At 43.4% G+C, this 27876-nt stretch overlaps 2 protein-coding genes across 12 annotated transcripts in view; both read right to left on the reverse strand.

Annotated features, from left to right (window-relative positions):
• Positions 1 to 586: 586 nt before the first annotated feature.
• Positions 587 to 20910, reverse strand: LOC135255288 (src substrate cortactin-like). Of its 2 annotated transcripts, none has more exons than XM_064336255.1 (16): positions 20675 to 20910; positions 19741 to 19824; positions 19453 to 19526; positions 19218 to 19347; positions 17649 to 17759; positions 17285 to 17339; positions 16428 to 16538; positions 15790 to 15900; positions 14821 to 14931; positions 13797 to 13852; positions 13468 to 13537; positions 10928 to 11079; positions 10637 to 10726; positions 10369 to 10438; positions 2805 to 2876; positions 587 to 2392 (listed from the first exon to the last, which is right to left on the reverse strand). In XM_064336255.1, exons 2-16 carry the CDS (start codon positions 19822 to 19824, stop codon positions 2256 to 2258), a joined length of 1434 nt encoding a protein of 477 aa, XP_064192325.1. In that variant the 5' UTR covers positions 20675 to 20910; the 3' UTR covers positions 587 to 2255. The 2 variants fall into 2 exon arrangements, with proteins under 2 accessions (XP_064192325.1, XP_064192324.1); XM_064336254.1 differs by having other exon boundaries at positions 10637 to 10732; positions 20675 to 20906.
• A 530-nt stretch (positions 20911 to 21440) lies between these two features.
• The window catches only part of ppfia1 (PTPRF interacting protein alpha 1), a 54308-nt gene continuing 47872 nt past the window's right edge, over positions 21441 to 27876 (reverse strand). For all 10 annotated transcript variants that reach the window (XM_064336247.1, XM_064336244.1, XM_064336245.1 and 7 more), the window contains 5 exons: positions 27404 to 27579; positions 26583 to 26651; positions 23976 to 24141; positions 23173 to 23242; positions 21441 to 22864 (listed from right to left, as the gene is read on the reverse strand). In XM_064336247.1, the coding sequence (XP_064192317.1) occupies positions 23184 to 23242; positions 23976 to 24141; positions 26583 to 26651; positions 27404 to 27579 (470 nt within the window). In that variant the 3' untranslated portion in view covers positions 21441 to 22864; positions 23173 to 23183. The remainder of the gene's footprint in view (positions 22865 to 23172; positions 23243 to 23975; positions 24142 to 26582; positions 26652 to 27403; positions 27580 to 27876) is intronic.

The following is a 27876-nucleotide window of genomic DNA, read 5'->3' on the forward strand; positions in this document are numbered from 1 at the left end:
TTTCATTCTAATGCTTTTTCTTCACATTTCTTCTTGGGAACGTCTGTCATGCCAACTTTGTTTCTACACAACTGCCTCTAGTTGCTTCAGCCAACAACATCACACAATTGTGTCATATCCGCAACTCAATATTGGTGCTGACTGATAGAGGGGAGTAGATATCCTCAAAAAAGGTGGGTTAAAATCAAATTTGGAATTTGACAATGACAGTGTTAACCTAGATTTAGCAAGCCGATGCATTGTTTCTTTCAAGTGTACCCTGAACATAGCAGGCATGCTAACTAACACACGGTATATGTGTCATGTCTAAGTTAGTATTCTGATCCAGATTTTACTGGTCAACCTGGTCCCCAGGGTGGTACGGTATTGTTCTGGCTGGCACATCTTGTCTAGACAGGATAACATGCGGGTGTATGGTTTTCCAGGTCAGGTTCATTCAGTTATTGGTAGATGCATACTGTAGCTCAATCCTGTAGTACTGCTCATTACAGGAAAAAACTTTAGACATATACTATTGCATTTGTTTGTAGGTAATAGCTACAATGCTTCTAACGTTTAATTTGATTTACTTTTTTTCAATATCAAGTAACTGAAAATGTGCTATTTTTATTGCAGTGAAAAATGGAACACGTCAAATTATATTTGATTTTCCCTGGGAAAATGTTACTTTATTATAAAACCACATCAATTCAATAAACAATTCTCCACAGATGCAACACTAACATTTCAGACATGGCAAAAATGAGATTTCACAGATTGTTCTTAAAATAAAACAGCAGCAGATTAACTTGACCTACAGCTATCTAGTTCCTTCTTTAAACACGGGTCTCTTTTTTCACTCCGTAGTAATTGTTGGTCAAAATTAAAATGGGTACATGTCCTCAAATGAAGTACATCACATGTAGCATGATATGGCTAAGAGTACATCTACACTGAACATTGGCAAGGAAAAGTATTCTTCCAGAGCATATTCTTAATATACTATTTGGTATTTCAACAACTCGTAAATTGCGGATTTTTACATACTGTATATTATTTTTAAAAATTTTGTACCTGTCAAACTATAGACAGGTACACTGAGGGGCCAATTCCATCTTTCCAGTGTTGAGACACTATTAAGCCTGAAAACCCAAACATAAAATGTAAGGAAGTAATACTTGTTGGGGGGTTGTTATACATACTTGTATATATTTTTGGTATATATGTAGTTCTAATCACTTAAAAAATATTGTTCCAGCTTTGATACCAGCTAATAATATGGTAGACTGAATTGATCATATAATCTGTAAGAAGATTTTAGTTCACGTTTTACTGCTCATTTTACTGCTATACTTTATACGGAAGTTCTGAAAGGCAAGTTGAGAAAAATTTTGCGGCCGTCCAAGAACGCATGAGATAACTTGTATGTATGAGAAACTGTTTTTGGCTGACCTTTTCCCCATTTTTCCCACATTGCCTTCCAGGGCCTCTGCTGGTCAAGTCGTACATACCACAGCGCTGGCATTGGAGCAGGATGTCCATAGCTTTAACCAAATTCATGAAAACAACCACTTGCAAAAGAACACTTAATTAGGCTATGCCTATCATGAGTTCTAATTAGAGTGAGAATAAGAACGGTATGATCTGAAGCACGGGTTTCTTCGACCAATCAAATGATGGTCTCAAAGACTGTCCACCAGTCAGTTTCTTTATCATCTTACACCCATGTGACCTTTGTACTAAACAATGGGCTTCTAGTTGATTTCTAGTTGAGTTCTAGTTCTAAAATGCCCAAATACATCCTTAAGTTAATTAAATTAAATTAATTAAAATGCATATAATAAATAATTATATTAAGTCAACTTTGGTCAATTGGAGCCAATGAAAACCTCCATCTCCTTTTCCTTATTGAAGAAACACACATGATTATATGGAAGTAGGGTCTATTATCCCTAAGCCCAATGATATGAACTTGTTTCTTTATCTCTGCTGTCCTTAAATCCATCATAAAACTAATCTTGTGACAATTTCTCCACTCTGATCTTGGAACATGGTTCTACATTTGGAACTTGGAGGCAGTTTTGGATATTCCACAGAAGGGTTTTGAACTCCAGGAAGAAGCAGACATGGGTGGAATGAAGACTATGATGAAGGACTGAGGACTACAGATGTTTGAGAAGTGAATAGCACAGAAACAGAGCGAGGAGAGGAAGTCTTCCTCGGGACAGGCCAGGGCAGGGAAGGAGGCGAAGTTTCAGTTAAGGCATGGCCGGCCCTCATTGCCTGACCTCCACATAGTTGGCAGGGAAGAGCCCGTAGGCCCCTCGGCACACCCCCCTCCACCAGCCCTCGTCAATCATCTCTATGTTGGTGATGATGTCGTCGGGGTCAAAGGAGATCTCGTCATCACCAGCTGGAACAAACACAATATTTTTTATTGTACTACTGACAACATATTTGTAACTGACACTGAATAAATGTTGAGCATTGAAAGCTGATCCAAGCAACTGTTAAGCAAATACTAAACTACCAGAAATCAGCTAAGCAGTGCCTTTGGACGGTTTGTTGTGTAGATTCAGAGGCCATTCTGCACTGCTATGTACGGTAACACGAGGTTATGAGGTGGAAATTCAGAGGATCTCTGCCTCAGCTAAATATGCATAATTGGGAGCACCAAGCTAATTACACAGCCCCTATATTTGTAAGCACAGAAAAAGGCCAAGAGCCCATGCACTAGTCTCTTCCCCTTTCATATGAAAGGCAGCTAGGACCCCGCCCCTCTATAGCTGCCCAGGTATCTCTCAGTGACTGGCTCCTTCACTCACCAGCCTGATAGTCATACAGAGCGACAGCAGTCACGCCCAGGTCCTCACCGTACTCTTCACTGGCCTGGTCCACTGCGGAGAAACAAGTTCAAGGTCACTATGCAGTGGGATGCTGTTGCCATGGAAACAGCATTTTCCTTCTAATCATTTTCATTTCCACACCTGTGTTGTTTTTACTGTAATTGCTTTTATATTACGCGAGTAGGTGTTTATTTCTGCTGTTTTCCTTCAGCTGTAAAGGGCTTTGAGAAGCTTGAAAGCACTGGATGGTTGCATTGTTATTAATAATAATAATAATAATAATAATAATAATAATAATAATTAGTGTGGTTGCCTTTGGCAATCACACTATTATTATTTGACATATTATTCTTTATTTATTCCACCCATTTTTTGGACTGCTACTCCTCCCAGAGTTTTTGCACCACATACATGTGCAATAAGTCAAAGCAAGCAGCTTGATCGGAAATAGTGTTCTATCACTTTGTGGAAAGTTTCGGTACACGATTTTTGAAAAATGCGACTTTTTGTGGGCAATTTTTCCCTATAGAGAATGAATGGCAGAATGTTCACCCTTGTGATGTCACAATGCTCTGTCCTCTGTACTCTGGTCTCTCTCTGGTCTTGAACATTCCGCCATTCATCTCTCTGGGGCAAAATTGCCCAGAAATTGTGGGATGCCACATGGGACTTGGTAGAGAGTCCATTGTTCATTGGTGAAGAACCCTAACCCTAGATGAAACCCTAACCCTAACCCTAGCTGTAACGCTAACCCTAACCCTAACATTAGCTATAACCCTAACCCAAACCCTAACCCTAGCTCTAAGGGTTAGGGTTAGGGTTAGGGTTTCAGATAGGGTTAGGGTTAGCGCTTCAGTTAGAGTTAGGGTTAGGGTTAGAGCTAGGGCTAGGGTTAGGGTTACAGCTAGGGTTAGGGATAGGGCTAGGGTTAGGGTAAGGGTTAGAGCAAGGGATAGGGTTAGGGTTACAGCTAGGGTTAGGGTTATGGTTCCAATTAGAGTTAGGGTTAGAGCTAGGGTTAGGGTTACAGCTAGGGTTAGGGTTAGGGTAAGAGCTAGGTTTAGGGTTAGGGTTCCAGTTAGGGTTAGGCTTAGGGTTATGGTTAGAGCTAGGGTTAGGGTAAGGCTTAGAGTTAGGGTTAGGGTTAGGGTTAGAGATAGAGATAGGGTTAGGGTTAGGGTTACAGCTAGGGTTGGGGATAGGGCTAGGGTTAGGGTAAGGGTTAGAGCAAGGGATAGGGTTAGGGTTACAGGTAGGGTTAGGGTTAGGGTTGCAGCAAGGTTTAGGGTTAGGGTTACAGCTAGGGTTAGGGTTAGGTTTAGAGCTAGGGTTAGGGTTTGGGTTAGAGCTAGTAATATGGTTAGGGTAAGGCTTAGAGTTAGGGTTAGGGTTAGGGTTAGAGATAGAGATAGGGTTAGGGTTAGGGTTACAGCTAGGGTTGGGGATAGGGCTAGGGTTAGGGTTAGGGTTAGAGCAAGGGATAGGGTTAGGGTTACAGCTAGGGTTGGGGATAGGGCTAGGGTTAGGGTAAGGGTTAGAGCAAGGGATAGGGTTAGGGTTACAGGTAGGGTTAGGGTTAGGGTTGCAGCAAGGTTTAGGGTTAGGGTTCCAGTTAGGGTTAGGCTTAGGGTTATGGTTAGAGCTAGGGTTGGTTAGAGCTGGTTAGGTTAGGTGGGGTAGGGTTAGGTAGGGTTAGGTTAGAGCTAGGAGGAGGTTAGTTAGGGTAGGAGGGTAGGTTAGGCTAGGCGTAGGTTAGGGTTAGAGCAGGTTAGGTAGGGTTAGGCTAGAGCGGTTAGGGTTAGGCTAGGGTTAGGTAGTCAGGTTAGGTAGGGCAGGTGTTAGGTTAGGAGTAGGAGTTTAGGGTTAGAGGTTAGGGTTAGGTCAGGGTTAGGTTAGAGGTTAGGGTTAGGTTAGGGTTAGAGCTAGGGTTAGGGTTAGGGTTAGGAGTTAGGTTAGGCTAGGTAGGGTTAGGGTTAGGGTTAGGCTAGGGTAGGGTTAGCAGGGTAGGAGGTTAGAGCTAGGGTTAGGTTAGGGTTAGAGCTAGGGTTAGGGTTAGGTTAGGTTAGGTTAGGGTTAGGTTAGGCTAGGGTTAGGGTTAGAGCTAGGGTTAGGGTTAGAGCTAGGGTTAGGGTTAGGGTTAGAGCTAGGGTTAGGGTTAGGGTTAGAGCTAGGGTTAGGGTTAGGGTTAGAGCTAGGGTTAGGGTTAGGGTTAGGGTTAGAGCTAGGGTTAGGGTTAGGGTTAGGGTTACAGCTAGGGATAGGGATAGTGTTTCAGCTAGGGTTAGGGTTCCAGCTTTGTTTAGGGGTAGAGCTGCAGCTAGGGTTAGGGTTTGAGTTACAGCTAGGGTAAGGGTAAGGGTTACAGCTAGCATTAGGGATAGTGTTACAGTTAGGGTTAGGTTAGAGCTAGGGAAGTTAGGCTAGGGCAGGCGAGGTAGGGTTAGAGCCAGGGTTGGAGGTTAAGGTTAGGTTAGAGCCAGGGTTAGGTTAGGGTTAGCGCAGGGTTAGGGTTGGGTTAGGGCTAGGGTTAGGGTTAGGGTTAGAGCTAGGTTTAGGGTTAGGGTAGGCCAGGGTTAAGGTTAGAGCAGGGTCAGGTTAGGCAGGGCGAGCGCCAGGGTTAGGGTTGGGTAGGGTTAGAGCCAGGTTAGGTAGGAGTTAGAGCCAGGGTTAGGGTTAGGGCCATGGTTAGGGTTAGGGTTAGAGCTAGGGTTAGGGTTAGGGCAGAGCTAGAGGTTAGGTTTAGGGTTAGAGCTAGGGTTAGGGTTAGGGTTAGGGTTAGGTTAGAGCTAGGGTTAGGGTTAGAGCTAGGGGAAGGGTTAGAGCTAGTGTTAGGGTTAGGGCTAGGGTTACCGTTAGGGTTAGAGCTAGAGTTAGGGTTAGGGTTAAGGTTAGAGCTAGGGTTAGGGTTAGGGCTAGGGTTAGGGTTAGGTTTAGAGCTAGGGTTAGGGTTAGGGTAGAGCTAGGGTTAGGGTTACGGTTAGAGCCAGGATTAGGGTTAGGGTTAGGGCTAGAGCTAGGGTTAGGTTAGAGCCAGTGCTAGGGTTAGGGCTAGGGTTAGGGGTAAAAGGGTAGGGTTGGGTTAGGTGGCTAGGAGCTAGGGCAGGTTAGGTTTAGCGCTAGGTTAGGGTTTGGGTTAGGAGGGTAGGGTTAGGGTTAGAGCTAGGGTTAGGGTTAGGGGTAGAGCTAGGGTTAGGGTTAGGCGTAGAGCTAGGGTTAGGGTTAGGTTAAGGTTAGAGCTAGGGTTAGGGTTAGGTTAGGTTTAGAGCTAGGGGTTTGGGTTGAGCTAGGGTTAGAGCAGGGGTTAGGGTTAGAGCTAGGGTTGGGTTAGGGCTAGTAGGGGGTTTGAGTAGAGCTAGGGTTAGGCTTTGGGTTGAGCAGGGTTAGGGGTTGAGCCAGGGTTGGGTTAGGTTAGGCTAGGGTTAGGGTTAGGGGCTAGGGTTAGGTTAGAGCTAGGGTTAAGGTTAGGGTTACAGCTAAAAATAGGGATAGTGTTTCAGCTAGGGTTAGGGTTCCAGCTTTGTTTAGGGGTAGGGCTGCAGCTAGGGTTAGGGTTAGAGCTAGGGTTAGGGTTAGGGTTAGAGCTAGGGTTAGGGTTAGGGCTAGGGTTAGGGTTAGAGCTAGGGTTAAGGTTAGGGTTAGGGTTACAGCTAAAAATAGGGATAGTGTTTCAGCTAGGGTTAGGGTTCCAGCTTTGTTTAGGGGTAGGGCTGCAGCTAGGGTTAGGGTTTGAGTTACAGCTAGGGTAAGGGTAAGGGTTACAGCTAGCATTAGGGATAGTGTTACAGTTAGGGTTAGGGTTAGAGCTAGGGTAAGTGTTAGGGTTAGGGCTAGGGTTAGGGTTAGGGTTAGAGCTAGGGTTAGGGTTAAGGTTAGAGCTAGGGTTAGGGTTAGGGTTAGGCTAGGGTTGGTTGGCAGGGTTAGGGTTTGGGTTTGGGTTAGAGCAGGTTGGGGTTGGTTAGAACCAAGTTGGAGGTAGGTTAGGAGGTGGGTTTTGGGAAAGGGGGAGGGGCCCGGGGGGGCAGGAGGGGAGAAAAGGAGGGAGTTTGGGAGGGCCAGGAGGAGAGCCAGGGAGGAGGGAGGAAGGAGGGGGCCCGGTTAAAAAGGGAACCAAGGAGGAGGCAGGAGGTAGGAGGAGGGGGCCCGGGTAAGGTTTGGGGGGGTTTGGGGTTAAGGGGGCCAAGGTTAGGTTGGGGTTAAACCAGGTTTTGGAGGGGCCCCAGGGGGAAAGGGAAATGCCAGCCAGGAGGTCCAGCCCCTTTTTTAGGGGGGCCGCCCAGAGGGTTTTTCACTGGGGGGGACAGCCAGAAGGGAAGTGTACAGAGGAGAGAGGGAAGTGTTTTGGAGGGCGGGGAGGAGAGCTGGGAGGAGGGGAGACAGGGAGGGGGGACAAGGAGGGCAGGGAGGAGGGAGACCAGGAGGGGAGGAGGAGGCCAGGGTTTTGGAGGAGAGCCAGGGAGGAGGAGACCAGGTTTGGGAGGGGCCCGGGTTGGGTTGGTTAGGTTAAAGGGGGTTGGGGGTTGGGAGGGAGGTTTTGGGTAGGTTAAAAGAAAAGAGGGGGGGACCAGGTTTTGGTTTGGCCATAGGGAGGTTTGGGTTTTAGCAGGGTGAGGTTTTGGTTGGTTAAGCAGGAAGGGGAAATGTTTTGCAGGTAGACCAGCTTTTTTGGGGAGGGCTGCAGCTAGGGGGTTAAGGTTTACAGCTAGGAAGGGAAGGGGGTTTAAAAGGATTAGGATAGTGTTTTAAAGGGGTTGGAGAGCTAGGGAATGTTAGGGAGGTTAGGGTTTCGCTAGGGGGTTGGTTAGGTTTAGGGCAGGGTTGGCGAGAGCAGGGGTTAAGGGAGGGAAACTAGGGTTGGTTTGGGGAGGGGAGGGTAAGGGGAAAAGGGAGGCAGGGAGGGTTTTGGGAAAAGGGGGCCGGAGGGGCCAGGAGGAGGTGGGTTTGGGAGGCCAGGAGGCCAGGGGGGTTAGCCAGGGTTTGGGCCAGGGGGGAAGGGAGAGAGGTTAGGGGGAGGAGGGAGGGGGAAACGCCAGGAGGAGGAGGGAGAGCAGGGTTTTGGAGGGAGGAGGGAGGATGCTAGGAGGTTGGTTAGGCAGGGGAGAGCCAGGGGGGTTGGAGGTTTTGGGCCCGGGTTAGCAGAGAGGGTAGGCCTGACCCTAGCCAGGCCAAAACCTAACTCTATTTCTAACCCTAGTCCTAACCCTGGTTGAAACCCTCACCCTAACCCTAGCTGGAGCGCAAACCCTAAACATAGCTGTAACCCAAACACCAACCCTAGCTGTAACACTAACCATAACCTTAACCCTAGCTGTAACCCTAACCCTTATGCTAGCTGTAACAGAAACAATAAACCTAACTCTAGCTGAAAACTTAACCCTAACCCTAATTGTAACCCTAACTGTAACACTAACTGTAGTTGTAACCCCAACCCTAACCCTAGCTGTAACCCTAACCCTAACTCTAACCCTACCTGTAAACCTTACCCTAGCTTTAACTCTCACCCTAACCCTGACCTTAGCTGTAACCATGAACTTAACCCTAGCTGTAACCCTAACCCTAGATGTAACCCTAACCCTAACCCTAGCTGTAACCCTAACCCTAACCCTAGATGGAACCCTAACCCTGGCTGGAACCCTAACCCTAACTAGAACCCTACCTATATCACTAACCGTAACCCTAGGTATAACCCTAACCCTAGCTGTATCCCTAACCCTAACCCTAGCTGTAACTGTAACTCTAATCCTAACCCAAGCTGTACCCCTAACCCAAGCTGTAACCCTAAGCCAAACGGTAACCCTAACACTTACTTCACTCTAGTGTTTCTTTTGCGCCTCTACATCATGAAACCTATGCACTTGTTGTACGTCGCTCTGGATAAGAGCGTCTGCTAAATGCCTATAATGTAATGTAATGTAATGTAACACTAACCCTAACCCAAACAGTAACCCTAACTCTAAACCTAACCCTAGCTGAAACACTAACCCTAACCCTAGCTGTAACCCTAACCCTAACCCTAACTGTAACCCTAACCCTAGATGTAACACTAACCCTAACCCTAGCTGTAACCCTAACCCTAGCTGTAACCCTAACCCTAACCCTGCCTGTACCCCTAACCCGAGCCCTAGCTGGAACCCTAACCCTAATCGTGGCTGTAACCGTAACCCTAAGCCTAGCTCCATCCCTAACCCTAACCCTAGCTGGAACCCTAACCCTAACCATAGCTGTAACCTTAACCCTAGCTGTAACACTAACCCTAACCCTAACTGTATCCCTAACCCTAACCCTAGCTGTACCCGTAACCCTAACCTGCGCTGGAACCCTAACCCTAAACGTAGCTCTAACCCTAACACTAACCCTAGCTGTAACACTAACCCTAACCCAAACCCTAGCTGTAACCCTAGCCCTAACTGTAACCGTAACCCTAGAAGAAACACTATCCTTAACCCTAGCTGTAACCGTAACCCTAACCCTAGAAGGCAACTCTAACCCTAACTGTAGCTGTCACCGTAACCCTACCCTTGCTGTAACACTAACCCTAACCCTAGCTGTAATCTTAATCCTAACCCTAGCTGTAACCCTAACCCTAAGTCTAACCCTAGCTGAAACCTTAACCCTAACCCTAGCTGTAACCCTAACCCTAACCATAGTTGTAACCCTAACCCTAACCATAGCTGTAAACCTAACCCCAACTCTAACCCTAGCTGTAACCCTAACCCTAGCTGGCACCCTAAACCTAACCGTAGCTGTAACCCGAACCCTAGCTGTAACACTCACCCTAACCTTAACCCTAGCTGTAACCCTAAACCCGGCTGTAATCCTAACCCTAACCCTAGCTGTAACACTATCCCTAACCCTAGCTGCAACCCTAACCCTAACTGTACCTGTAACCCTAACCCTAACCCTAGCTGTAGCCCTAACCCTAACCCTAGCTGTTAATCTAACCCCCACCCTAGCTGTAACCCTAACCCTAGCTATAACCTTAACCCTAACTGTAACCCTAACCCTAGCTGTAACCCTAACACTAATCCTAACCCTAGCTGTAACCCTAACCCTAACTCTAACCCTACCTGTAACCCTAACCCTAGCTGTAACCTCAATCCTAACCCTAACTGTAACTGTAACCCTGACCCTAGCTGTAACCCTAACCCTAACCCTAGCTGGAACCCTAACCCTAACCATAGCTGTAACCCTAACCCTAGCTGTTACCCTAACCCTAACCCTAGCTGTAACCCTAACCCTAACTTTAACTCTAACTATAACCCTACCTGTAACCCTAACCCTAACCCTAGCTGTAACCCTAACCCTAGTTGTAACCATAACCCTAACTCTAGCTGTAACCCTAACCCTAACTCTCGTTGTAACCCTCACCCTAACCATAACCACACTCTTCAGGAACTGTCTAGTATTAAATATTACTATTATCATTATCATTATTATTAGTAGTAGGTGTTTTATTAGTAGTAGTAGTAGTAGTGGTAGTATTAGTATAATTGTTATTAGCAGTAGTAGTAGTATTAGTTGTAGCAGCAATAGCAGTGTATTTTACCATCTCCTTGGTGCTGGGAGGAGATCTTGTCGGGGTTCTGGTTAAATGGCTCCAGCTCAGCACTGCTCTCCTGGAGGGGGGAGGGGGGCATATTGCTTACTCATTGTGAAAGCACCCACCCAGACCCATCCCCAGAACCTGGCTTTAGCACAGACAGTTCATGGTTAGACATGGGCAAACCTACAGCCCAGGTCGGGAAAGGCCTTGGAAACTGGGCATAGGTTCTCAGGGACGTGAGTTCTGCCTCTCGTTCTTTTCCGATTCTCACCTTGTATTCAGGGCTGGTGGGCGTGTCCTGTTTTGGGGTCTCAGAAGACAGGGTGTGGCTGAGTTTTGAGGAGGCACACTTGACTTCAGCCTGCTCCTGTGGAAATGGAGAAATAAGCGCAGGCGCACACACACACACACACACACCTCTTCAACAACTGAAAAGCAAAGATACAACAGATTTTAAGAGCAAAGATTATCTACACAGCACAGTTATGGTGGACAGCATCCCCAGCGTCCCTTCAAATACATTCCCAAATGGAGCTGGTATCAGGAATAACTCTCTCCACACCTCCTCCAGCTTCCTCCGCGCCTCCTCCTGCTCCTGCTTGTCCTTGGCCTGCCGGCGTGTCCGCTCCTCCTCCGCTCTCCTGCGGTCCTCCTCCTCATTCTTCTTCGCCATGTTCTCAAAGCGAGCCTTCATGCTCCCAGTACTGAGGCCAGCTGAGAGAGAGAGGGAGAGGGAGAGAGAGAGATAGAGAGAGAGAAAGGGTGAGAAGGAGGGAGAGAGAGAGAAAGTGAGAGAGAGAGGGAGTGAGGGAGGGAGAGAGAGAGAGGATAGAGAGAGGGGCAAACACAGAAAAAGTCAGCTGCAAATGCAACTGTTAATGCAATGTTACTGGAATGAAATACAAAGATAAAGTGTGTAATAGAAAGGAAACCAGTTCAACAAAAGTACCCGGCTTTGCCTGCTACCAATTTATACATTATGTTGTAGGCATTTTTAAAATGATGAAAGACAGCCAGCTCTGTTATTTCTTAGATATTTCAGAGGTTTTATAGCAGACCAAACATCCAATGTTAGCAGGAGAGATGATGGAGGTGTGGAGTGGGGTCAGAACCAGTTCTTCACTAGAAACATGCCTAAATCAGTCATTCATACCGATTCACGCATGTATCAGAATTTCAAAGCTAGCCATAAAGATGAATGATAAACGGCTATTTGTTCTGTCCCTTCAACTTAATGCAAAATAAAATAAATAGTGCAATAAAGTAGCACAATAAAAATGTTCCTTTTCAGTACGAATGGCAGAAGGGAAGTCTTGAAGCCTAGAAGGCACAGTACTGCTCTCCATTAAACTGGAAGGTCAGCTACGATATTGCCATGTGATATTGAATCCTATGACATAATCCAACAGCAAAATAAATTTTATTTCGTTATAATATGACGCGCTGATGACTCAACCGTTACTGTCACGAGAGAAGAAATATATTATATCGAAGCACATTAGATATATCATAAAAACCAACTTTCATTTTGACAGGATGTAGTGCGGCCAATAAATAATGCATCTATAAGCAATAAAGTAACATTGACAATTTGGGCTCATCCATTCCCCTTTTTAAAGGGAATCCTTTTAAAACCTAACGTTGCATGCATCTCTACATCCAATCATTTTATTCCCTTTTGAAAACCATTCAGGTGAGTAATTCATATACTCAATGCAAGTTAATGATTGCTGAGCTGAGCAGAGCCAATATAAGTGGCGGCTTAAAAAGCATTGTGTACAGTGGGCACAGTTAATGCTATGACAAATAAAACTGATGCTAATATCTCACCTGGCAGACAACAGTGTAAAGTGAATGAATTCTTCTGCATGCACGTGCTTTAGTGCTTAAGGCTTCACGCCGAGGTCATACAGTACAAGCACCGTTTCATTACATCTTTCAATTAAACCTTTTAAAATCCATTATGTGATGCGCAATGTTAGCTGCTGATAATACTAAGTCTTCACAGCATGTATAACAGCATGAATTTGGTTCGCCGTATTTCATAGAATAATTGCTGAGCAAAGCCATTATTTCATGCAGTGATTGCCGAACCTACAGTAGGCAATCTGACAGGAAACATTCATAAAAACACAATTCTACACTTAAGCTTCCATATTGTACACATTCCTTAATGCAGACCTCATAAAACTGTCATTTACGATTTACATAATGAAAATATTTTTCATTATTTGACACAGAATACAATACTTAAGTGCTTTAACGTTATTCAGATTGACAGTCTTTCCACAAATTTTGAATATGTGAAAATAGGTATTGGTATTGTTGCAATCTCATGAAAAAATGCTGAAACACCCCGAAACAAACATTTAATGCATTGCAGTAATTAACAGAGACTTGATTGATTGACAGCTTGCTTCAGGGAATAAACTATCAAGCCAGAACACACAGCTGAGGGACAGAATGTGCTCATTGCTTCATCTATCACATAAATAGCTTGTCCTATCGAGCTAGCCCATGGCTAGCCAGTTGGCTATAGTATACAGTTGTATCCACAAACCTGCTGTTAAGAATTTGATATAAACTTGAAGCTTTACTTTCAGATGACACAACCCTTTTGCCCCAAGTGCCAGATGTGTCCCTTTGATTTGATTTAAAAATAATATTTCTATTATTATTGCTGCAATGCTGTAATTAAATTTAATTCATAAATTTTGTATGTAAATACAAAATTTATGCATGTACACATGAGGATCTGAGGGAGTTGAAGTCTCGTATTATGAAACTATTCTTGCCGTAACTGTGTGGACTTCCAAGCACGTCTCATTTTTTTGGCAGCTTGACTTCTACATGATTTCTACACATCTGATAAATTGGTCCTGTTTACCTGACACTGACATAATCTACCAGCATTTGGCGGGTGGTCGAGTGCTAGTTTCAGACCCTGCAAAAGTGTCGAAAACATGTCTTAAACTAGCTTGACCAGTTTAGGCTGTTTTAAGCTGGAATTTTCAGCAGGCTTGTGTATCAAGTAAAAGTAGTGCTATTTAGGCATTCTAGTTTTTAGCGTTACTAATACAACACACATACTGTAGAACTCACCAGCTTCTATAGGTTTAGTTTTCTGATATGCTGAGCTTAGCTTCTCCACCTGTTCAAAGGTGCCTGCACTCTGAAAAGAAAAGAGATGAAGTCTGGCAAAAACATGTAATAAAGTAACCGAAGCCAAATCTGTAGTTTTATTAAAATAAAGAGGCATTTGCCTGTTATCAGTTGTAAAACCTAAATGAATGCACTTTAAGAGTTGCCTAATAGGATGTTATTTATTGAGTAATCTAAGTGCGTTTTATTGCAGGTGGAACAAACCTAAAACCAAATTTAGCCTTGGGCATCTGTAATACTGATGGTAAAGTGCATTAACAGTGGGATACCTTGTCCATTCTGTCCTTCTGAATGCCGTACTTTCCACCAAACCCTTTGGAGTAGTCTGAAACATCACCAAAAGAACATGCTGTGTGTATATATAGAACAAGGCTACACCTGCAGCCCAGCTGTGTAGTCATGCATGTTTTTTTCAGTGGCCCAGAAGCACAACGGATTAAAACATCTGTATGCCACAGGCGAGAAGTAGGCTACACTAAAACAAACACACAATGCACATTGCTTAAAGTCTCAGCAGGCAAAAAGCGAATACTTTAGGACCACACATTCTCTACAATGTGACAAATCATAGCTTGCACTGGAATAGCTATCTTCATAACATACGTCCTCGATAATTAACGTTAGTTAGTTGTCACATTACTGACAAAAAAGTGAATCCCTGTGCAAAGGAATGCAATGGGGACATATTACAGGGAAATTCAGCCATCAATATAACATTCAATCTATATACATATGTACATGTGACAATATCGCCACCTACAGGCTAATACACCGAAATACATTTACGGTCATAACAATGTCAGGTTTAAATTGAGGGCATGCACCGCTGCACTACAGAGATTTATTACACAGAGGTACCAATGTAATCATCGAGGTAACCAATGTTCATTTGCAGCAATGACTTTAGTGCAGGTAATCAGAGCCAGCCAGTGCTGATGAGATCCACAGGGCCTGGAACCAGGGATGGAATATGCTTTGCCGGATCTTGAGTTTGACCCATTTCTCCTCAAACTCAAAGCTTAGGGTATGTTAGTTCTGCCTCAACTCCATGCTTAATTCAGAACCCTGGCACAGTCAGAATGTCCCTGCTTGAAGAATGAGGGATTCACATGGATTCACTTCATGGGAGGCCCTGAAAGTTTTATTACATTACATTACATTACATTATTAATTACCCCTGACCCCTCTACCAGTGAGACCTGAAAATATAAATAGTGACGTGGACTCGGGCACATTAGTGTAGGGCCTCCCTGGAGAGAGAGGGGTGTGAATGTGTTAATGGACGCTATGTACCTTTCTGGGACTCGTGGAGCTGCGTTTTCTCCTGGTGATCCCAGCCCACGGCCGACTTGTCCTGCCTGTCCATCTGTACGCCAAACTTCCCTCCGAAACCCTTCGCGTAGTCTACGTGAACATACACTTTGGTTATTGCAGAAATTAAACTGGAAAATTCTGGAAACCGAACATGTTAGAAAAGGAAATGCCAACCTGATCTGCTAATTCCACTGATGAGGCACAGCAATATAATGTGGTAATTTCAAGGAAATACAAAGGCACTTCAGTGCAGTGTGGGTAATGAAAAAAGCAAATGAAATCTGAGAGCATCAACTGTTCCTCCTTCTATCACACTGAAGACTGGAGTCATGCAATGGGAACAAATGTGCCAGCATAATATATCTGTTCAAATCCACAAGTAGAGTAGCCAAATGTGTGTAGAAAAATTTGAATGGGAAAGAAATGAGGGAAAATGAAAAGAGAAAGCAATTCTGGTTCTAGATCATCTGTAATCGAAGAAAAAGACTTGTCAATTTAATTTGCAATCTGCATGAGCCCCACGGTCACAGATGGAATCCGGACTAAGCAGGTAGCTCTGTGTCACCCAGGATACGGAGGGTTCAGTCGGTTAGTGGTCCACGTTTCAGTACTCTCTAGCGACCTCTGCTGGTAGACCAGGCAAGCGCATGTGGACTGCCATGCAAAAGTGTCTTCCTCTGACTCCACGCAGGCCAGCTTGGCTGTGGGCTGTGGTGTGAGAAGAAGCAGGCTGGAGACAGCACGCGTTTGGGAGGAGATCCGGAGGTGTCTACACCCTTCTCAGTCAGCAATGGGGTTCGCGGATGAAGGTGACCATAATTTCCACAATTAACTGGACATTCCACATCAGGGTAGGAAATGGATATGTTCTGACTCACGTTGAGCACCAAATTATTTTGAAAAAAAAAAATTCTCTCAGTTTCGAGCGCTAAGCTTGGTCATACAAACCTTTCTGCGACTCGTGCTTTTCCGTTTTCCCCTGATACTCGAAGCCGACTGCACTCTTATCCACCTTGTCCGTTTCCACGCCATATTTACCCCCGAAGCCTTTACTGTAATCTGAAACATGGCATACCAAAGACAGTCAGCATGGGACAGCCGGATTATGCAGAGATTACTACATTTCATGAGCAATTACTTCAGCTAGGGCTGAGGTGATTAAATAATCAATAGTACATAGCAGTTCAGACCAGCAATTATATTTTTAATAATGATGTGGTGGTTGGTCTACTGAATGATAATTGTCTAATTCACACAATAAATTAAACACAAGTTCATATCAAGCAAAGTATTACATTTTACAAAACTGTTATCAGTAAATATAAACTGACTGAACAAATTTCCCTCATACAACAAGAAATCAAATGTCAGTCCAAATTACAGTAAAGCTAAGTCAAATGTGCAGTTGTTTTTTATGGATTAATAAGATATAGCCTCGCCGGCTGATTCCTTGCAGTAATTTAAAACTATAATACATGAAGAAACTTAATTTTAGAGATCAACATGCTTGCTCAGGCAGGAAATTGTAAAAGTAAATGTTTTCTGATAATGCTAACATTCAGACAGGCGTAACTTAAGAAACAAACCTGTCTGGGACTCGTGTTTTTCCGTTTTGCCCTGATATTCGAAGCCCACGGCGCTCTGGTCCACGCGATCCGCCTGCACCCCGTACCTGCCCCCGAAACCCGTCGCGTAATCTGCGTGATTCAAGTCAAAAGAGTCAAGCCTCATGCTTCGTCCAGCCAATACACACGCTTATTCAAGCAGATCCAGGTTCCATTAGCCTGAGAGACAGAGGGTCGTGTTTTATTGATGCCAAAAGCTGGGACTAACACAAATACTGGTGATTTTTGATAATAAGACTGTGCTTATTCTAAAAAGAGGTCCAGTATGTATTTGATAAAACTCCACAATATGTTTTTGGAACATGAAAAAGATCATAAATACAGATGAATAAGAACCCTCTCACTGTCCAGCAGCTCGGCCCATTGCCTCCATTTAAAGATAATAATAAAATCAATTGAGCTGAAGCCTTTGAATGCAATGCGCTGTAAAATTCATAAAAGGGGACCTGATAGATACTGGGCTAATTGAGCTGAAAGACGGGGCTGCCTGTCTGCTGTAATAGCAGATCTACTGTAACAATAGCACAGCTTCAAGCAGTTTCCCTACACATTGTATAATGCCGTTCTTGTGGTCAGACAAATGTTAGAATATCCGTCAAAAACAACTTCTGATAAAGTACTTTTCATAAGGCAGTGCTGCCGTTAATGGCAGAAGGAAACACAGACCTGACCACGATCCGTACACAGTAAAATGTCCCTTTGTAAATTCAACTCTAACAGTGCTAATTCATCTCCTAACCGATAACATGTTATCTATTAAGAGTTGAATTGACACCGGACATTTTACTGAACTCTACTTCATGCACATTTCTTTTTACCTTTCTGTGAGGAGTGTTTCTGTGTCTTGCCAGCGTATTCAAATCCAACTGCCGACTACAAGGAGAAAAGAAAACCTCAGTCATACTCAAAAAAGGGCATTAAATGTGCGTTCAAAGTTATGTGAGTTTTCCCCAGTGTGCAAAAGATAAGATCTGCAACAATACGGAAATGTCTGCTATTATTCAAGCTATAAATATAAATATAGCCTAAACATTAACAATTATTCAAAGTATTATGATTTATCCTGTTTTGGTGACTAGAGTGTGCCAGAAATATTTAATGAGTTGCTTGATGTAGTAGTTTTTTCTATCCTTTTAGACTACATTCTTTTTATGTGCACAGTGCACGATTGTGTGACCGTACCTGGTCGACCCGGTCAGCCTGCACTCCAAACTTTCCCCCAAATCCCTTTGAGGTGTCAGTTTGGGAACAGTGCTTGGACAGCTTGCTCTGATACTCATGGCCCACAGCAGACTAGAGACAGAGGATGGGAACAGAGATTAACCAAACTGAAAATGGACGTAACAGTAAGTTTGAACAAGAAAAATAACTCAAATTAGATATGGTTCCGTTACTATCAGGAGAGAACTGGCATATTTGTGCCCGTATTATCTGCACTTGGGAATTGAATTCAGACTGTAGTTGCTTGCTTTATTTGCCAACAAACATTTTCAAGTTCTCACCAAATTGATGTTGCTGTATTCTGACTTTTCCATTCCCTCTAGAGAGCTTACTTTGTTTAGCACTTTATGACAGTTTATTCGGAAAAATATACCAAATACATTTTTTTGGATTGACTGTAGTATTAAAGCCTGCATGTATTCCACTGAAAAGGAGAGAGGTGGGGGTAATAAAGGGGATTTACAACATTTATCATATCAGTGCATGGAATCAGTGTTTTTAGCTCTGAATTACAAACAGAAATAAATATCACTTCTCAGCCTCACAGCCCGAGTCCAAATTCAAGTCACAGCATAATTACCACGAGCCCAGAGTGATAATTAATGTCTGTGTGTGGTGCTATGATCCTTTAAGCACCGGATGACCTGCACAACACTTACGGTCTCCCTCATTAGAACAGTGCTTGATAATCACGTTCACAGCTACCCTGGCCAGGGTGATGACAGACAGGGGTGTGGAGCCCTGACCATGAGTGCGTGTGTGTTTGTGTATGTGTGTACGGTACGGTGGGGGGTGTGAAAGCGCTAAAAGGCCTCTCTGCCAGCGGGGTGCTGTTATCCTGTTCACACCTCGGACCGCCGGAGGTCCGGCCCCGCTGACGGCTGCAGCTGCCCGCTGATCCGGGCGATGAGGTGGCGCATGTGCGCACACTCACGCACGCTCGCACACACAAGCACAAACACACAGCTCATTACTGCAGCTCTGGCTGCTCTCCTGGCAGTCTGTGTAATATTATACTTAAAACCGTGTGCAATTTATCAATTACGATGAAGAAGTATTAATTGGGTATGGTCCTGTAATTTCTATATTCTCTGGCATTCTCTAAGTAAAGTTAGCTTTAGTTTGTAGAATGTGATACAAATTCCATGTCATCATATGCTAGATTCAATGCAAATAATTTAAGACAGCAATAATTTCTGATGGACGTTTTCCTGTTGCTGGCTGAAATAAGGTATGTTTCTAAGAAACACTGCACATTTTATTTCATCCGTGCCAAACAGAGAGATAAAACCATTCTTAATGCTAAGAAAATAATTTTTTGCTATACATCCCATCAATTACAGTTGAAAATATTACATAAATTACATACAACCACTGTTGTTCAAAACAAATACATCCTTGGGTGTTCTACTCTGTGTTCTAAATGTAAACATCGTGTTAGTGTGCAACACTGAGCTAGGCAGCATGGATGATGCGCATTGATAACGCGGCATTACGGTGCTCTGTTCCCGGCAGGGGCGTGGTGTTCACCTTGTCCATGCGGTCCTCCTGCACCCCAAACTTGCCCCCGTACCCGTGAGAGGCCATGGGCATGCTCTCCAGCTCTCTCTGCTTCAGCGCACCGTGCTCTGCTGACACGTTCTGGCGGAGCTCATGGATACTACAAAGAGAAGAGACAGACTAAGCATAGAACAGACCCGAACTGTGGATTTTACGTTACGAGGAAGGAAAAGGGAATGCACATTACGGGAGAGTAAGTACGCACTTTATGTGTTCCTGGTGGCCCGAACCTGCCACCGTCTTGGCCCCCCACCGCTGCTCCTTCTCAGACACATTGTTCTATTTCCAGGGAGAAAAGAAAACGGAACTGAATGGTTCTATCGATGGTGTCGTCGAATGCACATCATGAAGAGACGGCAATTTATTGCCTTGTAAAAAGATAGATGGGAGATCGACAAAGCCGCTCATGGAACTCTGGGATGATAAAATGTGACGCGTGACAATTAAAGGGAATCCTTCAAACACGATGATGTTCGATGATGTAGTTCTTAACCTCAAAGTCAGGGTCTGTCTCCCAGTCTTCCTCGCCGTCCTGCACAGCTTCTGTGACGGTCTGACCAACTGCTGCCTTCCACATCTGAAGGGCAGGTTAAAAACAGGGCACTCGGATATAGCATAGGACTGAAAAGCTTCACCTGCCACTGAAATTAGAATTGGTTTGAACGGAATTCCAAGATCAGATTATACTGCCGTACTAAACTGCGCCAAATTTGAGCACCACCACGCTGTATGACAGCGCATCTCATAAAAGGAGAGAAGTAATTACAGTAACCTAATCATTAAATGTACAAACGAATTATTTTATATTGCATTTCCATGTTAACTGGACAAGCTTATCTTCTGTTGGCTAAACTGGTACTCACTGTAACCCACAAATCTCGCTAATCCCTAGAGAGAAATAATAACGCTAAACGACATTCAGATAATAAGGCTAATAAAATACTATGATTATGATAGACTTACAGGAATACATTTTCACTCAACATCCCCCACATGGCCACAATAACAAATGTTAGCAACACACGTGCTCATTTTAAAACGTTTTATTATTTCATAATTATCTTCGTCCATAACTAGCTACCTAACTTAGCAAAATAGCTAACGGTTGTTCGTAGTGACAGGCAAATCTTAAATCCATAACAAGGGAGCTCGTTCGCCGCTTTCCGTAGCGATGGTCATTCATTAACATTTAAACCAACAGCAGGAAATTAACCTGACTTTCGTATCATCAAATTCCTCATTGTAAACGCGCATCTATGTACAATATAGTGAACATTACATCAGAAACCAGGAGAACTGTAGTATTATAGGCATGCCACTCCTGATGATCGACCAGCCCTCTGTCTCACGTAGTAGGATGCAGAAATTGGAGGATGCAATTCAACGCTATCTTCGTTTTCAGACTAGGGATAATTTTATACGCTTACCTTATCCGTCGATAGCCTATTTCCCCCCTTTGTTGAACATACAGATGATATCTACACGCCTCCACAGTTGTCTGTGAGTATGTTATAGCAATGCACAATAACGGCTGATGATGCCTGCCTAATGGTCTTGACAGCATGTAGCTTTTCCACACAATTCTTCCGGATCTTCCAATATCCAACTTCCGGTTGTAAGCATCACCTGCCTAATGGTCATGGTACCGTGATTCAACAAAAATATCATTCTGTGCTGGCCCAGAGAACAATATCCGGAATAGGGGATTCTAATATAATTGCCCCCAGTCCTAATCTTCTATTTCTGTGTTAGGCAAGTTAGTTGGAAATCTAAATTGTAAAGTTGTATAAATTCAGTGGTCCATAATCTGAACTCGAGCTCTCGACCTTTAATATTTGAGCTAGGAATATTTTTCTTAAACAGATTGGACACCCAGTTGGCCAGAGTGTGGGAAGACTGGCGTAAGACACAGAGGTCCTGCTAACTAAAACCCCTCTCTCTCTGGTCGACACTATAGCCACTGCAGGGCTGTGAAGTAGTCAGAACTGGCACAGTCCAGATTCAGTACCAGGATGAACCACCAAGCAATCTCCAGATGTTTTACCTTTATTTTATACCATGTATTCTCCAAACCATCAGAAGCTTGCTCACGGTTTGAATTTTTTAAAAAACAGATTACTGACCTACAGGGGAATTAATAAAAGAGCCTCACATTCAGTTTTTTTTTCATTTTATTTAAACCAAGACTTAGTCTTTTTATTGGCAGTGGAAAACAAGTTCAGTATTTTATTGAAAGTCAGCAATAAATAATACTGTGATAAACAGTTCAAATGTACATAATTTCTGTTACAAGTTCATGAAATTTAAAATGATAAACTAAAGACAGTTACAAAAAGACAGCGATATGATCCTGATTTCCACAACGAAAATATCTAAATCACAAAGAAATTAAGGGCTATTGTACGCGCAAGAAAACCACTTCCAAGCTTACATGAGTCTTAGGTTTCTCAACATTATAAACCCATATAAATACTGAGAAACCTGTGTTTGATATCAATGGAGCAACATATTCAGAAATGCACCAGAAATCACAATATGGATATGAATAAATGGCAACTGCTATACAAATACTGACAGACAACACAGAATAAATAAAACAAACAATAAAAATAAGGCTTAATTAAAAGACGTAATACAATGTGTTCAAAGGTTCTTGAAGGAATTGTGCTGCTGTCTTCAGACTCACCATAGGAAATGAGGCCACAGTGGAATTGGTCCTTTAACAAAGCCACGGCGTTAGCAGCTAGCCGCAAGCATTTCCAACAAAGGAAGGGGGAGAAATGCAGTGCTCTGGCTCCTACGGTCGCCAGAGCGTTTATTGTCAGAGTACCTGGCAGCCAATCAATTCACCCGAAACAAGTCTCCGCCTTCGTAGTGCTTATGGCTTCCTGAAAGTTTCCTTTTGGTATCACAATTTTTTTTTAAAGATATGTAGAGGTTTGTGTTGAACATTGGGGGAAACGGTAACCCGTGAGTATGCTCCATTTCTATCACGACCGTGACCCTCAATGTCTCCAGCACACTCAAGTGCGATGTTAAACAATGTCACTTAAAGAAATGTGCCGGTATGCTGGAATACAGAAATTACTATTGACCTTCAAGCCGAACTCTAAAAATCAAAAGCTATATAATGAAGTATAAATCTAAAAGATTTTAAAGTTTGTGTTAAAGCAGTCACTTTAGATTAAATTCCATTATTAAAAACAGACATCTGTGGTCAATACAAGATCTGCAGTATAAAAAAGATTAATGCTCGTAGATAAATATACAAACTTCAGATGTGTAATACATTCATTTACATCTGATAGTGTTTTGCATTTGATAAGGGCACAGGAAAAGTTGCGAGGAGGAAACAAAGATTCAGAATGGAAAAATAACAGGCAAACGATACATATTAAGTCTATATAAATGAAATGTCCCATACGTTCATAAATATAATAAACATACAATAATCTAAAATATCTTCTCTACGGTACTGAGGAGATCAGCGATATTATTCTCTGTAATTAAATATTTAGTGTCCTCAAATGGCCAAGATTCCATCCTGATTCAGTGAATGTTGATATCTTCAGCTGGATGTGTGGTGCATAATCACCTATAGAAGTAGTGGGGGTAGACTGGAGAGAAACAGAAGCATGCAACATTATTACAGAGAATAAATCATATTTTGCAGCATCATTAGGAATTTACTTCTGGTTAGTCATGTTCCGCAGCATTCAGTTACACAAAACCTCACTTCACTCAGAGTTAGTTGCAACTGACAAAGCTGTTGATGCACAATGGACACTTTACTTCACTGTAACACAAACATAACAAGGTGAGTGAAACCGATTAAGCGCTTTCCACATTACGAAAGGGATTTCAATCGGATTCGCAGAGAACAGAGCGGCTCCCGATGGCCCACCCGAACCGAAACTGAACTTACCGAGAGGAGGGCTAACAGGAGTAAGTCCTGACTGTAGCGGAGTCCAGCCTTTGCGTACCAGACACCCCTCCTGCTCCACGGCATCCACAGAGGTCGCATGCCAAACATGCGGTTAGTCAAACCCCAGTTAGGAAAACAAAGCAACAGAACAGCACACTCAGCAAAAAATCACTCTTTCGCAACACTTTGAAAATGTACACGTCATCTTGACCAAAATCTGTGAATGAATAATATTGCACTAAAAATCTAAGCACCTGAAAGATCGTATACGTTATGAAAATAAGGCTGGATGTGACCTTCTCCAGTGCCCTCTTGCAGTAGAAATGGTTCAGCTCATGTGAAATTTGAAGCTAATGATGCCTAGCGTTCTCTTTATCTCCCCACAGAAGGGATGTTCTGACCAATACTGCAGTTCAAAACTACAAGACTATAATAATACAAGAACATGCAGTACTGCCAAATTCACATCAGGCTTCATTAGCGTGCAAATACAAACGTCCTTGGCTGCACTTCTACTGAAAGTACTAAAATCACATTAGTAGGACATACAGTACATTTACTAGTGCAAAACTTATTTATACAATTAGTGAACAGTTGTACAAAGTACATATATTATTTCTGATACGGACCTTTTGTTAATAAATAGAAATGCACTGGTATTAGTGAAATGAATCGGAAAGAGTGGGGCACTGGCCTACTTCCTGCTCAAAATGCATGTCCCTTACAGAATCTGAAAGCGTTTGGATGCACTGAGCAGGCCCAGTCCCTGCTGTATAGCCCGCGTCAGGCCGCGAGACCCTTACCGTCCATCTGCATCTTCTTTGGCTGCATAGATGGTGAGGACATGGTGTTTGTGACCCTGAAGTTGGCGGGAAGCGTCTCCGTGGAGCCTGGAGTCATCCCTCTCATGTCTTTGGGTCGAAACTTCTTCCGCCAGGAAGGAGCCCTCCTGAAGTTCTTGTCGTCATCCTGAGAGCAATGGGGGGGATGGGGGGGGGGTGCGATCAATACCGGCTGAAGGAGGCTTAGCACAACTGTACGTGCAGTTCTACTCAACACTAAACAATCTGTTCACAACATCCAGAACGATGAACGATACATATACAATGAGCTCAATAATTTTTGGAACAAAGAAATTTATTTCTTGATTTGGCTCTGTACTCCACAATTTTACATATGTAATCAAACAATCACACATGGTTAAAGTGCAGATTCTCAGCATATTTTCATATATTTTAGTTTGGCCATATAGAAATTACAGCACTTTTGATATACAGTTGAGGTCGAAAGTTTCCATACACCTGCAATGCAAATTTATTTCATGGCAGTTTTGAGGTTCCAATTATTTCTACAAGTCTTATTTTTCTTTGATGGAATGATTGGATCTTATACTAGTTTGTCACAAAAAAACATTCATGAAATTTGGTTTTGTAATATATTTATTGTGAGTTCTCTGAAAACAAAAATATACAAACAGGTTCAGAAATAAACATACAGCAACTTAAATTATCTATTTTGATGATGTAGAAAGTTGTGACAATCAAATTTCCTTTGTGGCATGGCCCCTTAACTCCTTGTGAGTGATCATGATTGACTACAGCTGATGACTTCTCTGAGGCAATTTAAAAAGGGCTCGTCAGTCACAACCAGCCTGCACTACAATGGGAAGGTCAAAAGAGCTCAGCATGGATCTGAAAAAGCATATCATTGACTTGAACAAGTCAGGAAAGTCACTCGGAGCCATTGCAAAGCTGATCTACTGTGCAAACCAAGTTTAAAGTGCATGGAGTGGTTGTGTCACTGCCACGAACAGGAAGAAAACGCAAGCTCTCCCCTGCTGCTGAGAGAAAATTGGTCAGGCTGGTCAAGATGCAACCAAGAATCACCAAGAAGCAGATCTGCAATGAATTGCATGCTGATGGAATACAGATATCAAAGTCCACAGTCAAACGTGTTTTACATCGCCATGGTCTGAGAGGCTGCTGTGCAAGAAGGAAGCCCTTGCTCCAGAACCGGCACCTTAAGGCTCGACTCAAGTTTACAAATGACCACATGGACAAAAATACAACCTTCTGGGGGAAGGTCCTGTGGTCAGATGAGACAAAAATGGAGTTATTTGGCCACAATGACCAGAGATATGTTTGGAGGGAACAAGGTGAGGCCTTCAACCCCAAGAACACCATCCCTACCGTCAAGCACAGGGGTGGTAGTATTATGCTCTGGGGATGTTTTGCTGCCAGTGGAACTGGCGCATTACAAAAAATAGACGGAATCATTGAAAAGGAGGATTACCTCAAAATCCTTGAGGACAACCTGAAACCATCTGCTAGAAAGTTGGGTCTTGGACGCAGCTGGGTCTTCCAACAAGACAATGACCCCAAACACACCTCAAATGTGGTGAAGGAATGGCTAAACCAGGCTAGAATTAAGGTTTTAGAATGGCCTTCACAGAGTCCCGACCTCAACCCCATCGAGAACACGTGGACACTGCTGAAGAGACAAGTCCGTATCAGGAAGCCAACAAATTTAGTCGAACTGTACCAATTTTGTCAAGAGGAGTGGTCCAAGATTCAACCACAAGCTTGCCAGAAACTTGTGGATGGCTACCAAAAGCGTCTACTTGAGGTTAAGATGGCTAAAGGTCATGCGACCAAATATTAGAAGCGCTGTATGTTTAGTTCTGAACCTGTTTGTATATTTTTGTTTCAGAAAACTCACAATAAATATATTACAAAACCAAATTTCATGAATGTTTTTTTTGTGACAAACAAGTTTAAGCTCCAATCATTCCATCACAGAAAAATAAGACTTGTAGAAATAATTGGAACCTCAAACCTGCCATGAAGTAAATTTGCTTTGCAGGTGTATGGAAACTTTCGACCTCAACTGTATAGCCCCTCGGTTTCACGGCACTATAATGTATTGTCTCTGGTGATACTCTGCCAGGCCTGTATTGAGGCCATCTTTAGCTCCAGCTTGTTTTAGGAGCTAGTTGCCTTAAGTTTTCTCTTCAGCATATAAAACTGATGTTCAGTTGGATTCAGATCAGGTGAATTACTTGGCCAGTCTTTGGCTTTGAAAAACTCCTTTGTTGTTTTAGCAGAATGTTTGGGATCATTGTCTTTCTGTAGGATGAAGTGACATTCAATATGTCTGGAGGCATTTGGTTGAACTTGAGCAGATTCAGTTCAGAATTAATACTGCTGCTGCAGAATTCTCTGCAGTTACATCATCAATGAAGACATGATTGCTTCCTTGACTTTCATTTCACCCTGCTTATGCAATAATGTCATTATGCACAACGCTATGTCCTACAGTCCACTGTGAAGGGCTACCACCCTGGCAGGGGGTGGCCCCTCAGTAACACTGGAAAAGGTCTCGTCTCCGTGGGTATCTACGTTAGCGCTCACCTCCTCCATTCTTCTCTCGGTGCCGAGGGCCAGGAGGCTGTTATACTCCCTCTCCAGGGTTGCCCGTGCCTGGGTGGGAAGGGGGAGAGAAAACGTTAAACACCCCTGCTTATGCTCTGTTCCACATGTGGAAATGGGTGGAAGAAAGACATGGTAGGACTATTCATTTCTGACCACTGGAATTTCCCCCTCTGCTCTGTTCCAGGTATGGAACCCAGGCTGCCTATTACAGCATTCCATTACGCACGTACCTGTGCGATGCACCACTCATAGGGATATGGATTTTGAAATTCCTTATCAGCATCACATTTTGCATTGCTGTTCATGATCGGAGCAATGGGCTTTAGGACTCCGTTGTTTTGGAGGTATAATATGGAGGTCGGAATATGATTACAGTGTTTGCTAAGGCACAGATAATGCATTGTGTACAGATATTTTTCTTTCATAAGTTGATCAATGTTATTTGTGAGACATTTGGAGCATGAGACTAGTGGAGAAAGGGAGCATTAAATTGGGAAAATGAAATGGTAATTTGGTGCATACAGTAAATAATTTTAAAGCTTCTCACAGCACACTGACAGATGCATTCATTAAACAACGGTGCAAGACCAACAAATACACCACAGAGCACCCCACATCTACAGTTTTTTGGCACCTGCCCATTTGTTATTTTAATACAATATGTATTTAGGTTTAACAGATATTCTGTTGGCTCAGTACGTCTCTAACAGATGCCAAAGACTCTGTACAGAGTATTTGTTCCGAAGGCCTCCATAAAGCACTGTGGGTGTGTAGATGCTGGATGTTAGTTGAGTACGCACCTGAATGTTCTGAGTGGGGACCTGCAGCAGCAGGGCGAGGGCGTTGTGGTCGAAGGTCTCGTCCAGGGCCAGCAGGGCTCCGTGCACCCCACTCTCCAGCAGGTGGTTGGCGTACTCCTTCAGTCCGATGGACTGCACCCAGTTTATCACCCGCTCGTTGCTCCACACCAACACATCTTAAAGCACACACACAAAAACACACACAAACGCACACACACATATACACACACAGACACAAGCACACACGCGCACACACACACAAACACACTGTTCAGCCCTCCAGCGCACAAATTATTCATTACCTGGCATTAACTTCTCGCCAGCTGCGTGATACGATTGTGCGAGTATCTAATTCAGAACTCAAGCAGAGTGGATTCAATTTCTGGACAGGCCCACTGGGACATATCCTTGAACAGAGCCATTAGTCTGTATAATGAGCTATAAACGCAAGATGAGCCATAAATGTAAGACAC

This window comes from Anguilla rostrata, chromosome 5 (genome assembly GCF_018555375.3).
Source record: "Anguilla rostrata isolate EN2019 chromosome 5, ASM1855537v3, whole genome shotgun sequence".
Classification (NCBI taxonomy): Eukaryota; Metazoa; Chordata; class Actinopteri; order Anguilliformes; family Anguillidae; genus Anguilla; species Anguilla rostrata.